Source organism: Octopus sinensis, linkage group LG9 (genome assembly GCF_006345805.1).
Source record: "Octopus sinensis linkage group LG9, ASM634580v1, whole genome shotgun sequence".
Classification (NCBI taxonomy): domain Eukaryota; kingdom Metazoa; phylum Mollusca; class Cephalopoda; order Octopoda; family Octopodidae; genus Octopus; species Octopus sinensis.
In genome coordinates this window covers 22,453,705-22,471,320 of record NC_043005.1, presented here as the reverse complement: position 1 = coordinate 22,471,320, position 17,616 = coordinate 22,453,705, and the positions used below count along the sequence as shown (strand labels likewise).

General features: G+C 36.8%; 1 protein-coding gene across 1 annotated transcript in view; it reads left to right on the top strand.

Moving 5' to 3' along the window:
* The window catches only part of LOC115215560 (cathepsin L1-like), an 11,415-nt gene extending 9,213 nt beyond the window's left edge, over nt 1-2,202 (top strand). The window contains exons 7-8 of the mRNA XM_029784759.2: nt 858-1,129; nt 2,057-2,202. Of these exons, the coding sequence (XP_029640619.1) occupies nt 858-1,129; nt 2,057-2,156 (372 nt within the window). The 3' untranslated portion in view covers nt 2,157-2,202. The remainder of the gene's footprint in view (nt 1-857; nt 1,130-2,056) is intronic.
* Nucleotides 2,203-17,616: the final 15,414 nt, after the last annotated feature.

The window sequence follows — 17,616 nt, the reverse complement described above, 5'->3', positions numbered from 1 at the left end:
TACATAGTCTATCTTGGACGGAGCTACTTTTATCAATAATAATTCTAAGCGATGCAGTTTATGTTTGACTGGAGAAGACCTCAAAAACAAAGATAATGCCGCTTTGATGGCACCGTTTAACATTTTTGCTATTTCGAGGAAACAAACAGAACACCGGTGACATCACACATCACGTACATTTCAGTAACATGGAAAAAATCCAAATCCTATGATATCAGGTATTTTAACATAAAAAGAATAACGAATTACCAAGGTCTGATATGATACTAAATTTTACATCAACTTCAAAAGAATAGTCGAATTGGATTGAAATGCTCTATGTAGATCACCATTGCATACGAAGCTCAACACCAACTATACTGGATATAACCAATTGGAAGTTTGTTGCATAATGTTCCATTAGTGTTGTATAATCTAACTGTACCAGACTTATTTCTTTTAGTGACTTCCGCTAAATGATTGCCTTCGGGCATAAAACTTGAAGCGATAAGGTATAAAGGAACTAAAAATAACAAACATGATAATTTTTAGTCTATCTGCTTACATATCAATATATACAAAGTAGAAGGAAGATGGAAGTCACATCAGACGCTGGTATGAAGAGGCGCAAAATGCTTTCTTTAGTTATATGCTTATAGTTTAGATATTGTGAGATGTTATATTGTGATTTTATTTTAGGCTTATGTCAGATGGGAGTCATTTACTACTATATATTATGTTATATAAAGCTTAATATATCATGATATAATTTACATTATATATGCGTGTGTGTGTTATTGTATATTTTATACTGCATTCAAATTTGCCATTTCTAAGTCATCATGATATGTTTCACTATGTCGTATTTTTAACTACAGGACGCCAAATGCCGATACAAGAAAAGTGAAGTAGTTGCTACAGATACCGGTTACGTCGATGTCAAATCTATGAGTGAGGACTCTCTGCAAAGTGCAGTTGCCAAAGTTGGCCCCATTTCTGTAGCTATCGATGCTGGTCATCTGTCATTCCAGCTCTACAAACACGGCGTTTACAAGGAATCTCGATGCAGTGCCACAGCCCTTGACCATGGTGTGCTTGCTGCTGGTTATGGTACTGATAATGGTCAGGATTATTGGCTCGTAAAAAATAGGTGAGTGTGTTAGTGCTAATTATATATTCACTAAGTACTCATTATTCTAAACATACTTAAAAATATATATATATATCGTGTGGCGAATGTACATATATGTTTGTGTGAGTGTGTGTGCATATATATGCATAAATATGTATATATGTATTCATAGACATAGATACATATACATGCTTACACTTGCGCATGCGCGTATACACACACACACAATCTGTTCTTTTGCTGGCTTCAGTCATTGGGCTATAGACATGCTGGGGTAAATCCTTGAAAGGTATTGTCGATTAAATCGACCTAATCAGCGTTAGAACTTATATTTTAAGACTGGTACTTATTCTGTTGGTATATATTTGACTAGAATCTCGTCTGATAGTTCGTTTATTTTTTCTCGTTGTATCGTCATTTACAAACCAACAGTAAGGTTCTATGAAACATTGGCATATTTCAGAAGCCGGTGGATTGGTAGAATCATTAGAATGTCTGACAAAGTAGCCGGTTCTTTACGATTTGAGTTTCAGATCCTGCTAAGGTTAACTTTGCCTTTCATCATTCTGGAGTGCAAATTTCTAACTGAATATCGGGATTAAGTTAATCGAATATACTGACCAAACTGCCCTAAATTTTGAAGATTTGCATCTATTTTGGCTATCAATATTGTTTAACTATGGAAATAGTCAATCCTACTTTATTTCTGGGTTGATAAAATAAAGTACTAATCAAATACAGAGTGAGATTAACTATATTCGATTTTCGTTTCTATCCCCTAAGTATAGAATTTCAGTCTATGGTAGAAACATGGCACACAAAATTACTGAAGAATTTTTTAATTGCTTTGTTGTTATTTTTAAACAAGTGCTGATATATGCTCATATATACTAATATATGCTAATATATGCTAATGTCTACTAACATTGCATTTTATATTTTCAGCTGGGGCGGCAGCTGGGGTGTGAAAGGATACATAAAGATGGCTCGTAACCACAATAATATGTGTGGCATTGCTACCCAAGCAAGTTACCCAACTGTGTAAACGACAAAATGAATACTGTAATAAATAAACTATAAATCACATTGAATGAATTATTTTCGTTTATTTAAAACATTTTAATGCTCCTTTTAAATTGTTTTTTACTGATTTAAATAAATAGAATAATGTTTAATTTAAACAAGCGAAACAAAATCTTAATAGAAACCGCATAAAATGGTGAGAACATCTACTTTAGCCCAACTATTCAGCTTGTATTTAGTAACAGATACGACTAAATATTTCCGATTTCATGTTACTAAACGTTTCTCAAGCATCGAGGGTAATTTCTTTAACAGAAAGGGAAACAAATGTTAGTTGTATACAGAACGAAAAGCATGCCAAATAGCAAGCGAACTACTGTCTTCGGCTGAAAGTAGTTACAATTCTAACAAATTGAGAACACATCAATTAAATGGGAATTGAATTAAAAAGAAATTCATGGTAATGCATGAGGGATGTACCTATAAAAACAGCGCCAGAGCAACGAGCAGAATATTTAAAGATAGATATACCTAGCTTCAGCATTCTTTCTTCGACCTATCTAGAAGGAAAACACGTGTTATGTGGCATGCTTGGGGTCAAAGGGAGAAAAATATGTGTATAAATATTTGGGCAAAAGTAAATAATGTTGCGCATTATATAAATTGATTTGGAAAAAGTCGCTATTCATCTCGACAGAAATTCAATACCATTACGCAGAAATTTATGCTTACTCAAAAGAAATGTGATAGTATCCCGGTGCAAATATGAAAGCCAAATCCTGTTAAAAATGTTGGTCGGAGTTGTGAATAGTATGAATATTCTAGGATTAAATCGTAGTAATAGGACGGCAATAGAAGTATATAAAACAACAAGCTGCTACAGATCAGGTTAACTATCAAACAGATTCCCCAATGAAAACAGACTCAGCAATAGAGCAAGCAACACCAATAATAGGTACATAAGGGAATATAACATTTTGGATATCTGATAGAATACAGAAGATAAACTCGTGCGGCGCCTTGTATCCTTGAGCAAGGCATTTCAGCTCCCGTTGTTTCAGTCTACTTAGCCATAAACGAGATTCAGTCAAGTGTGGGAATAGCCCTCTGTTCTCCCAGCTGTCACATTCTCGATGTTCTACCGACTTAATAATGGGAAGGCCTAGACAGTATCTATGCCTATTTGCAACTATATTGGCACCTAAAACAATTAGCGAAAGTATGGTTTACCAAGTCATATTCCCTCGCGAGTGACGACTATTTTTTGGTACACACACACATATCTATACTATAATTGCGCAACCACTGGACCGATTTCGACCAAACTTGGCGTAAAGAACCGTGGGTACTGGAAGAGTGCCAAAATCTATATGGGATTCACGAAAATTAACCGGTCCGGTTCCAGTTTGGTAAAATCCGACAAAACGAATTACCCCTCTCTCACTATTCGGTGACTCTCCTACTATTCCTCATTATTACTACATCATTCTCTTATCGAGAGCTGTAGTGTGAGAAGTGGTTATTGACAGAATGCTGATAATGTTACCTCTCATAACTCTCTCTCTCTCTCTCTCTCTCTCTCTCTCTCTCTCTCTCTCTCTCTCAACATATTTACTGCTTCTCTTAACTTACTCTCAACCGGTTGTGCTCTTTTCCATATCTCCTTTGGTATTACTTTGATGTTTCTCTCTCACATATATGCATATTACGTATTGAACTCACTCTCTCTCATACAATGTTACCTCTCATAACTCTCTCTCTCTCTCACACACACATATACACACTATTTACTACTTCTCTTACTTCATTCTCTCTTAACTGGTTGCGTTCTTTCCAATATTTCTATCGGTGTCATTTTGAAAAAAAAAACAGAAATACTGTTAGTCTTCGGTGGAAATTACTTGCTAAACACTATCTTAAAGTGCGATTTTTATGTTATTGAATTGCTCTAAACGAATTTCACCATAAAAATATTGGGAATTTAGTATTTTTTAAGATATTAATAAAATTTGTCGGACCCATTTTCATGCCGTCGACCGTCAGAGCTACTCTTATGTCTGTTTACATCGTTGCACGAATGTATATGTTATTGGATGTAATGTCGTCTGTTATTTCTGAAATAGAACACGTTAAAAGTATGAACATTTCGGAAACTTTACGCATTCGACTGCATGAAAATAGGTTCGACTAATTTTATTATTATCTTAAACAATACCAAATTTCAGACATTTTTATGGTCAAATTCGTTTACAGCAATTCAAAAACATAAAAATCGCATTTTAAAATAGTTTTAGCGAGAGTGGTGTAATTGTAAAAACAAATACCCAAGGTAAATATTTAGTATTAATACCGTGAAAACTTCCCGTTCAGAGAAATTAGCTCAAATACTAGCTGAATCATCTCAAAACTTTCACTGTATAGTTGTCATAAATATTCACGCTTTCAACAGTACAATATGCCCAGAAAAAGGAAGGGCAACAACCTGTCCCGAAAAAAATGTCCGTTCACAAAATATTGTTGAGCAAAGACAACAGACGCTAATTGAAGAAAACAGACAAGGAACCAGCTCTTCACAGTATGTTGAAGTAAAGCAAAGGAGAATGCAAGAAACTAGTACAATGGAAACACCAGAAGAAACAGAGGCACTGAGAAATGCAGATCGTCTGAGAAGAGGGAAACCTGTGCAATGGAAAGACCAGAAGATTCAGAATCGGATGAAAACACAGAAAAGCCGTGCAATGGAAACACCACAAGAAACAGAAGCATGGACAAATACTGATCGGCTGAGGAAACAGGACTCTGAGGAAAACACGTCGCTGCCACAAATTCAGTAGCGACAAACAACCAGGCACGATACCAATCGAGTCGTCAGCAAAGAACTGACACTGAAAGAATGGCTATGGAAGTTGATGTGGAAGATTTTCATGAGAAAGAACGAAACCCAAGCCATATGTTGTACAACTGAGGAAACATTTTTAACAGAACACGCCCTGACTGCAAAGCTTATCTTTGGGATGCTGAAAAAACTACCCTCTGTTATGGCAAAGGAAAAATTAGCAATAGCAAAGTTCCATAGATAAAAGCCCCCAGAATTAATAGCTAAGTACTATGATGTTAATCTAAGCGGTCAAATGTTTCTGAACAAAATTCGTGACTACAATAATTTACTGGATATGGCTTCACTTGGGCTAGATAATCCACCAGTTAGACCACAGGGTGATAGCATTTTATGCCTACTTTCAAGATTCAAGGGAAGTTGTACTGCCATAAAGGAAGTCTTCTATCAGCAGTAAATAGGAAGCCAGTTTATGCACAGCTATATTTCGTTGACACTGAAAATGAGATGAGAAACAAGTTGTCATTCAGAGCAGTATCCCCGTGTAATATAATTCCTTCTGCTGGACATTGTAAGCGACTATGGAAATGCGACCAATAGTACTGATTTCATATTTTCTATCTTCCATGATTGTTCTCCTTATCCTCTTTTGCCACTTCTCTTTTTTATTCCGAGTGTAATACTTTGGAATTTCAGCATATAGTTTGTCTCTGGCGTCTGAGTCATGCTTATTTAATGTGAAAAACTCAGTCAAAGTTGCTTTTGCTGCAAGCTCAAGCTTTTCAGGCAGCTCGCCATCAAAAGTAAGAGATTGTTGATTTTTTTAGATGGCATGAGAGATTTATAACAGTGGGTTGTGTGGAATGGATTAAAAATCTGAATATCTTCCAAATTGCCGCACCAGATGAGATGTATCAGGCATTTCGGTAAGTGTCAATTTCATTGTCAACCACTTTAAGGGTTGAATTGTTAAACTCTTGAGGCATTCCCTTTGTTTCATCAGTACTGCTTGATCGGATTTGAACATTGACTCTATCAGGCCCTTTAGTAAGGTACTTGAAAAAATATTTCGCCGCCAGTACAATGTACACAACCTCAACATTTAGATGGCAGTTGTATCGGAGAGATAGGAATGGGTTGTATGGCACTATGAAGCTATCATCTACTTCAGTAGATGTTCGAGTAGTTCTAATAATGTGTGTCCTGCTTCCAGAGGTTGGTGACCGACGTCTGTATTCTGGATAGGCGTCATCACTCACAAATGCGGTACTTCTGCATTGTTTGGGAAAGACAGGTTTAATCTAGGGAGAGATCTCAATGAGGAAACAAACCTCTAAAGTCTAAGCGTCGAACAACAAACAATGAAAACCTTAAAAATACACTATCTATTGTTCTCCACTTTTACTAATGTTGACAAACCCGACAACAAACCGGAGCTGTTGTAGCCGTGACTAAGAGACAGCTAATTCTCAATTTTCAATGAAATCACATCAACAAACAATAGATGAACTTCAAAATTGGCGAGTGTCTATTGATATGCTGCATTCGATTGGAGCTATTGTTTCTCATCTCGTTCACTTATCTACAGATTTCTTGGAAGAGAAATAGCATACGCATTTTTTTTTATATTAGTGCGATTTTGCATTAAAAACTAAACACAAGGATAAAACGGTTACGACGACAAGGGTTCCAATTAATCCGATCAATGGAACAGCTTGCTCATGAAATTAACGTACAGGCGGCTGAGCACTCCACAGTTACGTGTACGTAGTCTCAGAGAAACACGAATGTGACATGGCTAACCCCTTAAAATACAGGTACTACTCATTTTTGCCAGCTGAGTGGATTGGAGCGACGTAAAATAAAGTGTCTTGCTCAAGGACACAACGTGTCGCCGGGAATTGAACTCACGATCGTAAGCTGAATACTCTAATCACTAAACCACGAGAGCAATCCAAAGCACCCGCAGCATTACCATGGATAGCTGCAAGGCTACAGTAGCCGGGCGGCGCATCCTCACAAATCTCATCTCTGATACTTCAGTCAGACGAGATGCTAAAGAAATCAAGAACTTAGTGGTTAGTTGCCCATTACCTACAAATATCTCAAATGTCACGGATTGAAAAATGTAATTTCCCTGCAATTGGTGATAGTGTGGGTTTGGAATTTTAGATTAAGCTGCTATTTTTTTACATTATATTTCATTATATGGTTACTAGCATCATGAGCGAAGAATTTGAAATCATGTTGTTTTTACATTTCTGATTCTTGTCAGGATTGAGAAATTTGCAGCCTGTGATTGAATACGTGCAGCATTCTGAAATAACGAAATACAACTTTTGAGGGAGAATTACTATAATGAAATATATTTTTTGTTGATATAATTATATTTAAACACGCTTTTAAAAATTTAGGGCACTAGTTAAAATTTGCTTACATTTTGTTAGGGATTTTATGAACAATTGTATTGTTTAAAAGTAACCGAGATTTGGCAGTATTAAATATTTTTTAATGATGCCTTATTAGATAGTAAACTCCAAAGCGGTTCGCCAACAAAAATATTCCCCACCTCTGTTTTAGATGACAGTTATATTCGTGTCACATTAGCATGACTTAAATCCATTTGTTATTTTCCTATTGTGATTTCAATGATAATGCCACAAGTATTACGAGACCGTAATTTTGTATCAAGGAATTATTTTTACAGTGATGTAACTATTAAAATATATGATAAAGACCCAAAGTCGATAGTGTGATTGCACTATGAGAGGAGTAAAATGCGATTAAAACCAATAATTGCAGAAAAATTCTGTCTGGATCATAGGATGAGGGTTCATTGAGCAAGCGTTTCTGGGATCAAACACGAGCGTGTTCATAAAGTGATTGATTCGGACGAGACCTAAAACGTTTGAAGCTTTTATTTATAATAGCACTTCTACAATACGAGAAACAACAGCTGAAATAAAAAAAGATTTTTTTTTTTCTTTTGCATCTCTCCATATTTTATGTATCTCATATATTGTGACTTTTATGATTTTTGCTCACAAGAGTTTGCGAGAACTTCGTCCGCAGTCTCAGCCTGGGAATACCTATCGAACACTTTGAGCAAAAATGTTACTTTTACCATTAAATATACAATGCAGTTCTTTATTTACACCCTAGTAAAATGTTGGCATGTCAAACTACTCTTTTATTTGTTTCAGTCATTTGACTGCGGCCATGCTGGAGCACCGCCTTTAGTCAAGCGAATCGACCCCAAGACTTATTCTTTGTAAATCTAGTACTTATTCTAGCGGTCTCTTTTGCCGAACCGCTAAGTTACGGGGACGTAAACACACCAGCATCAGTTGTCAAGCGATGTTGGGGGGACACACAAATACATGCACACACACACACACACACACACACACACACACACACACACACACATATATATATATATATATATATACGATGGGCTTCTTTCAGTTTCCGTCTACCAAATCCACTCACAAGGCTTTGGTCGGCCCGAGGCTAAAGTAGAAGACACTTGCCCAAGGTGCCACGAAGTTGGACTGAACCCGGAACCATGTGGTTGATAAATAAGCTACTTACCACACAGCCACTCCTTCGACACTTCAGTGTTCAACAGTTGTTTGTTAGTCTTCATGTGAGTGTATATATACATATGGATATATGTGTGGATTTATATACATTTAAATTAGTGTGTGTGTGTGCAAGACCCCTTGACATTATATCTTAATGCCCTCAGTCATGATTCAAAGTTCAAAGTAAATCACTTGACATTCACTAAACTGACCTAACACTCTCACAATCATAACACTCTCACAATCAATATTTGTTTTTCTTATCTTTGCAATATTTCAAAAACAATACCTGTCCTGTAATTAATATGGAGGGCCTGTGTATAATGCCCAAATTGTATTTTTTCATGCAAGTTTGCCTTGAGACTGTGAGTGACCAAAACTACCAGTAAACATGGTTTATTTCCCTCGTGATCACTCTCCATTCTAAACGGCAGTAAATTAAGTAATAACTATGTTATTTTTTTATCATTGTTAAGTAATATTCAAGCCAGTTTTAATATATCAAAGGCATAGATAGAATTTCTGCAGTGGAGTTCTCGGTTATTAAATTTCATATATATATATATATAAATATATATATATGTACATTTCGCCTTTCTTATAATATATATATATAAGGATAAGCATATATATATATATAAGGATAAGCATATTAAAAGAGGTCAGTGGGAAAACTTATTTGAATAAAAGGATTGGGGACTACTGTTGGGAGACACTGTGAAAAGGTTGAGAACCACTGCTGTATAATGAAATATGTCAGAAGGATAATCCCGAGGACAAAGAAATAAGAACCCACAATATAGAAGAAGACATAGCTACTCATAGTAAAAAGGAGTACTGGTGGAATGTCCCAGTGAAGACCTGAATAAAATGTAAGCGCAACAGACCTGATATAATGATTTGGGGTGGAGAAAAAACTGTATACAGTTGTGGAAATTAGCTGCCTTACGGATGCTAACATAACGCTGAAGATCAGTGAAAAAGAACGATCGGAAAACTAAGACACGCAGATATAGTCGGAGTGACGCAAGAAGCAAGAACCGGCCTAGAGTCGCACAATTTCAGGCATTTTTGCAAGAGCAGTATAAAAGAGATGAAAGAGGCAGTGGTATACGAAGTGAGAAAGGAGGAAGAAGAAAGGCGAAATGCACATTTGGTGCAATGTAGTCAACAGGGACAGTGCCTGAGATGGGAGGAATATGTGATCAGCCGCAGAATATCATGGAAGGAACTTTGGGCTTGGGAACAAGCAAGATCATCCTTCCTGATCAAGTCTACCGGCGAACTTAGTCAGGTGGAACATAAAAACACCGATGAGTGTAGATGCGGTGAGAAAGGGACGGTTAGACATGTTCCGTCAAATTGCAGACTAGCACTAGAAAGATATACATGGCGGCATAGTCAAGTCCTCGGTGTCATAAGCACAGCACTCAAGGAGAAGATCGAGAGGTACAATAGGGGAGATTACCCAAAAGTAGAAAAGCGCAGGAAAGTATACTCTCACAAGGAGGGAAAAGGATATAAAACCAGGCCTACAAGTAAAATATACGAGATAGACGAAAGATGGAAGGGATACTGGGAGGTGGCCACGGATTTGGAAAGACAAATAATATTTTCACTAATAAAAACGACAAAAAGACCAGATTTAGTCCTATGGAGCAGAGAACGGAGAATAGGAATTTTACTAGAACTGACAGTATCTTGGGAAGAGAACATCGGCAATGCAGAGGAACGAAAGAAGAAGAGGTACGAAAAACTAATCGAAGAATGCAGAGAACAAGGATGGAATGTCGAGTATTACCACCTGGCAGGGGGGGGGGGCTAGAGGCTTCATTGAAAGGAAAATGACAACGCTATTCAAAAGAAGATTTGTTTTTTCTAACTCCGAGCCGCGAAAACTAATAAGGAGAGTACATGAGGCGGTCGAAAAAGCGAGCTTCTACATATGGCTGAAGCGGGAAAACCAAAAATGGCTTGAAAATCATAACATGCCGGCGGGAAATAACATCACTAGGTGAGACAAGCTGACACTGAATCAGCTTCGCTGACTGACAGGTGACGGTCGTTTAGAGAATGCGCGGGCTAAGACTACGCGCCTTCACTAGTCAGTTAAGGTGAGACAGTGTCACGTGACAACTTGCTGGGGCTGCCTGCTGGAGCCTAGCGGCAGGTATTTAAAGGGAAAAATTTGACAAGTCAATCAATTACCGGCTGACACTCGTTGACGATACATCGAAGAGGCCAGGGAACAAAAGAAAGAAGAAAGAAGACATGCACCCAACACCAGAGCTGTAGACACCTCCGAAGTGGGGGGGGCCGCCACGTCAAAACGGTAGAGGAGTAGGGGCCGAAACCGGACGCGGTTCCTCCTGATGATGTCTTGAGCTAACTGGATCCTATAAAGGAGCTGTTGTGGTAGCAGACCACGAAACACGGTTGTAATTCCTCCAACCAGTTTGGTTAGGGTTTGTGTAACACTACTTTTATATGTTTCCTATTTGGAAATAGATAATAAATATATTTTACTTTTTGAAGTAGGAATATATATTGATAAACACGTCACTTATAACTTACTTATAAGTGTTATCATTAAACATAAATCCTGACTCCAGCTACATAAACACCATAGCGAGAAATCTTTCATACTAACTACTAGAGTTCACAACAATTCAAATAAGTCTTGTTGGATCTTTATCATAGACATAGCATAAGAAATAGCCAATATTTCAAGGAGTACGTGTCATGGAGTTTAGTAACATCCAAAGATCACTGAGTAATTTCCCCAAAATCCGGGGTTTTATAACCGCTCATATCCGAATTCTAAGAACCGTATTTCGTGAAAGATTACTTTGACGAAAATTTAGAATTTGTATATGGGCAGTAATTTTAACCAATGAGATTACCAACAATTATGCTTGTTCGAGCTACACATGTAATTATTGGGGCCCTGAGATATGTAACACACTGCCCAAATACCAATCTTGAGAAATTAGACTTTCAAAACCAGAAAGGAGAAAGCTAATTCGAAGACTACAGATCCAATCTATCACTGGAACTGTAAAAATCTGTAAAACTTTCCAGACGTTTATCATTTAAATATATATGCGCATGTCTAGATGTGCAACTATATGCACGAGAATACATACATAAAGCTATACATAGAAATATGTGCACATGCATACATATGCATACATACATACATACATACATACATAAATACATAAATACATACATAAATACATATATACATACATACATACAGGCATGCATGTATACATACATACATACATACATGCAGGCATGCATGTATACATACATACATACATACATACATACATACATACATACATACATACATACATACATACAAAAATACCCTGTTGTTGATGTTGAAATTCTAATGAAGGAGTCTTGGATCTAGGTTAGAAACCGGCTCTTTCTCTATTGACAGAAATCTTGAAATAAAATTGAATGACATACATACACACGTAAGTGACTGGAACTATGTGAAACACTAAGTATTGTAAAATCTAACTAGATTCCAACGGACCTATCATCAATAGACGGAAACGATCTCAGCACTGATCAAAAATACCTTCCTGATATCCACCAGTCTATTTCTGGAGGGAAATATTCATCTGAAATGGCTTTAAGGAAACCCGGTAAAATTGCGCATTATCGATGGCTTACAACTGCAAATCGTATGCAACGGTTGCATGTTACCACCGAGAATCCTTCTAACTCGATGAAATTGATTGTTTCTTACATAATGAAAGTTTACGTACCAATGTGGTTCACAATTAAATGCAATTCTTCCTTGAAAAATGGGGCTCTAAATGTGTTCAAAACGATTGAGTCTTCGAGAGAAATGGATCAAGCGGTACAAGACATTGTGTTTCCAGTTACACAACGGAATGCTTTCTTCGACTACCCAGAAAACATTTTACTGGCCATAAAGGATGAACAGAACCACATTTGATAACTGACATGAAGGTGCATAAAGCAGACTCGAACACAGTATAAAGGGAACTTTGTGCGACCTTTCAAAATTCCTTCCCTAAACTTTTCTGCCTCAAACTACATGGATATAATTAACTGGCAGGACACTTTTGTTACTGAACTACCTCTAATACATATTTTCTTGAAGAAATCGATACCTCCATTTAATAGCCGCATTTGATGCAAGTGGAAAAATTACCGTGCTACACCCAAGTTGTGGAGAGATGTGTAAAACTCGTGATAGATGCATCAGCTATTTGTGGTGAGAATAGTCGAGATGGTGGATCTTTTCGGTTTGAACGGCAGTTTTTTCTAGCGGTGTCATATGAAATTGTCACCCATAATTATGACCCTGTTTTAGGGTTAGGGTTAGTTAGGGTTAGGGGTGGGGGGAAGGGTATCTTTTTTTCTTCACAAATGTAAATAAACCCAATCTGTTTCTTAAACGAGGGACATATTCATTATGCACAGAATGTTTTTTACCTCAATGGACGTCATCGATTGGTTGAAATTGCAGAAATTGAAGGAAAAAAAACAACAAATATCTTACAAACTATAGAATTTTCTCAATAAAGCCAAGAGAAAAAGATGTTTTATAAACACATTGTTGACACACTACGGCAGAAATTGAATTCACCTCAATAGACGTCATTGATTGGTTCAAATTGCGGACATACAAGAAATTAAACAACAAATAGCTTACAAACTACAGAATTTTCTCAAGAAAACCAAGAGAAAAAGATGTTTTATAAACACATTCTACCAGTATACGAAGTTTAAAAGTGTTTAGTTACAAAGAAATTATTTTTAAAATCTGCCGGTCAAAGTGAAAAGATCCGCTGCTTCTTTTAGTTTTCGTATTTTCCAGTGATGTTCTCTGTCTATTATTTTAACTTCATCCCACAGGAGGAGGCGGTCTCCATTTTTCCATATATGATCAGCTATACTCGATTTCTCAATATCTCCTCGTGTCACAGCTTTGCGATGTTCATCTACCCTTATTTTGATGGGTGGCATGTTTCGCCTTTGTATAAACTACCACTGCTGCATGGGATGGAGTACACGCAGTCTTTGGTCATATTCTCTTCTATTGGTGGGTTTTACTCGAAAGAGATATTTACGAAGTGTTGTATTACTCTTGAATACTGTCCTGGTGTCATATGGACAGTATTCCATATGTCAATCAAATGGTCCATAGTTGAATGACTGCCATGGCTAATAGGTGCATTCAAGTGTGAGCAATCGAGATTACTACTACGGTGAGACTGAACCAGCACCTATTCATTATTATTAGCACGCCGGGCGAAATGCTAAGCGATATTTCGTCTGACATCACGTTCTGAGTTCAAATTCTGCCAAGGTCGATTTTGCCTTTCATCCTTTCGGGGTCGATAAATTATATACCAGTTGAGTACCAGAGTTGATCTGATCGACTGTCCCTCTCCCAACAAAATCCAGGCTTTGTGCTTATAGTAGAAAGGATTATTATTATAATCATTATCATCTTTATTCCTATTAATATTAACATTACGTTTTAAGGTAGCAGTAGTCCTGTGAGTAGTTTTCATTACATTTGTATTTCTATTCTTATTTAATCCATATAGCTTAATAATTTTGAGCTAACATAATATTACATTTACTTATACCTGAAATTATAGCCCCCAGATTAGGGAAGGTAGAATAAGAAACTCTAATTTTTCTTTTACAGAATATTTAGAGATATCTGCTAAAAAGAGGGGAGTTGTTTCCAGTATACTTAACAACTTGAGAGATACTAGTAGCTATTGCTGAATTAGAAGGTGGGTTATACCAGATTACATCAGCATTACGTAATCAATTCCGGTATCCCGAAATACAGTGTTTACTCCTATGGATTTTCTTTATATAGGGAGAAGTACATTTATTATTAATGGTGTTAAGGCAACCTTGAGTTCCTACTCTATCTATTACCTCCGTTAGAAGAAATTAATTTTCGAGCAGAATTTACGTAACTATGTCACCATTATTAACATTATTATTATTACCGAGTGAGAGAACAGTACATGCCATTAAAGTGGCACTGGGGTACAAATATATAAAGCCTAATATACCCGTCATGATTACCCGTCTGATAAGAGTACACCAGGCACATGTATCACAACCATATGTGCGCAACATGATGAACTCATTTGAAGATAAACAGCCCATCTTTTATATCAAGACAAAATAATGTACATGATAACACTACCAGTCAGAAGTCATGAGAGTCACTGCCTTGTACTGCACCAGAGCATTTATTATTATTATTATTGTTGTTGTTGCTGCTGTTTTACATGGTGTAATTGATTTGTTCAACAAAAAGCGCGTCTGAAACAGTTGTCGTAAACCTCGGCCCATCTGTGTTATTACACACACACACACACGCGCATATATACATTTGTGTGCGTGTATGTAAATATATATATATGAGTGTGTGTGTGTGTGTGCGTTTGTGTGTGTGTGCGTGTGTGTGTTTGAACGAAACACCTAGCCACGCTCGACTGACATCACAACACTACGCTACATGTGGAGCGTAGTAATTATAATTTTCTTCCCACGTGGAAAAGTTTCAGCGCCCTAGCTCGTGTATGATCGTTTAGGAACTCTGACACATGCATACATACATACATACATACATACATACATACATACACACACACACACATATACATACATACATACATACATACATACATACATACATACATACATACATACATACATACATACATACATACATACCGACATGCTGAACACACACACGCATCTACACACAACACACACTCACACATCCAAGAGTATATTTGTTGGTATAATTGCCAATTTCAAGTACGAACTCATTCAGAATTATTTACTTTTATATTTCTTTATCAAGTTGCGACCCGATAACTGGAAAACATCTGTTAACCTTCGAATATAATCTCTGCAATAAGTATATACAACTACTCGACATTTCAACAACTTCAAACTGGAGACATTTTTAAATGCAGAAAGTTAGACTTTATCTTCAATTCCCACTTGTTTATATCTTTGACAAGTCCTTATTAGTTATCATAGGTCGAAATCTTGTTCTAACGTTTATGCAAGTCATCTAAATTTTTAAACGGAGATAAAACTTTATAATATCTGTTTTAATTTCTGATTGAACTTATTTCATTTCACTGATACCATCAATGTTATTGAGAAAGTGATGAACACCACATGTTATCATTGTATCACATTGATATTGTTTCATTCAAACCAGCGACGAGTAAAAGAAATTACGATATAATGACACTACTTCAAAAGTAATGAAAGTAGATGAAATAAGTACCAGTTGATACTGGGGTAGATGTTATCAACTTACTCCATCGCCCGAACCTGCTGGCCTTATGCCAAAATTTGAAACCCATATTTTAGAACCAATAATATAAAATATATTTTATAGTGTTGTCTTCCAGCATGGTAAATGCCTGAATCCGAAACTGAAGAGCAATTTTCATGTGAAAATAAAGTCAATTGCAAGAAGTGATTTAAACCAGTTAATAAGGTTATAATGAAGGATATGATGTCTAAAATCATACCAGTTCGTGTACTAAGACTCATTCTAAGCTGTTACTATTTGACGGCGACCTCCTAAGCGAGCAGGACACTAGCCTGTATCAAGTATTTCTTAGGATTTTCTCCATATTCTCAATTAGAAGATCTGATCCAGAGTGGTGCAAGTGATCCGTTTGTCACATTCAGTGAGTGCCCATATTGGAAGCCCTGGATATAATAGTCTGTACGCCAATGTCAATTTCTTTTGCCATTGTTGTATATTCCAGGTTCAGTCCTGATTGAACAATTCCACTGCAAGTAAGCTGTCGGCTGAACGACAAATTGATATCCGCAGATCCATGTTGCACCATATTTCCACCTAATTGAGAACCAGACTGCATATTCCAACATACGGTAATGAATCGTATGAGGTACCGTATGACAATCTAGCCATACATTTGCTATTATCCATTCTTCAACTGTGCGCCCGTACATTCTGGTGATGATCATAGTGTAGGTGGACGTGATATACCCGATCAGAGCCTGAGAGTTGCTGTTTCTGCACACTTATTGTTGTATCCCAGCACAAAACCTAGCGTTAGTTACGCTAATGATTTTGCAGCTATGTCTGTATCTTTCTATGTTTGTCAGGGCTAAAATTGTAGGGATAATAGTGTTAGAATGCTGTTGTAATAGTACTCTGGGATATTGTACGTGTCTGAATTTGGAGTTGAACTTTCATGTAATGACAGACTGTGCGGGTCGGAGTTTACTTATATAACGAACCGTATCCTTTGTATATCCACGTGCACTTTTACATTCAATATTTTTGATTTGTTGCGTAGATGATCTGCGATGGTGATTGAGAATAACGTGTTATGGTGCATAGTTACCGAAAGTGTTCATTGTAATTTACTGCGGTTTGTTTTGGAAAAATCGGGAATCTAGGTAAGACTGGCGTAGTCAAGATATTGAAAGCGAAGATTGGTTGTATTTGGTGTCCTCTGGTGTCGGTAGTAAGGAGGAAGACAGGGGTTTCGGTTGTTGCTGCTTTAAGTCAGTTATTGTTGAGCTAGGTTTATAAGCGATTTAAGCAGGATTGAAGTAGGTAATACCTAGAGTATGGTGTAGGATGTGAGTGTGATATCATCTGCATATGAGGTTATCTATATGTTTCGTGAAGTTGTGGAAAGGTCGTATAAGGTTGACAAGTGTAGGTGATAAGATAGGTCCTTCTAGTGTTCCAGTCGGGAAGTTACAAGATTCTGGAAGTGTTGTTCTACAAAACATGTGCTTATCAGCTTGATTGCTAGCTGGCATTTTGTGTTGTTCCTTAAAGTGATATTGAGTACTTTTTGTATCAATGACCAACCGTGAATGGAATCGAAAACACACAGAAAATGTAGAATTCTTCATGTAATCCATTCAACATCACTTTAACGAACAACATAAGATTATTATTGTTGAAGCCATCGAGTTTTAGATTTGTGCGTTGACTGGTGATTTAGTACTGTGATCTGAAT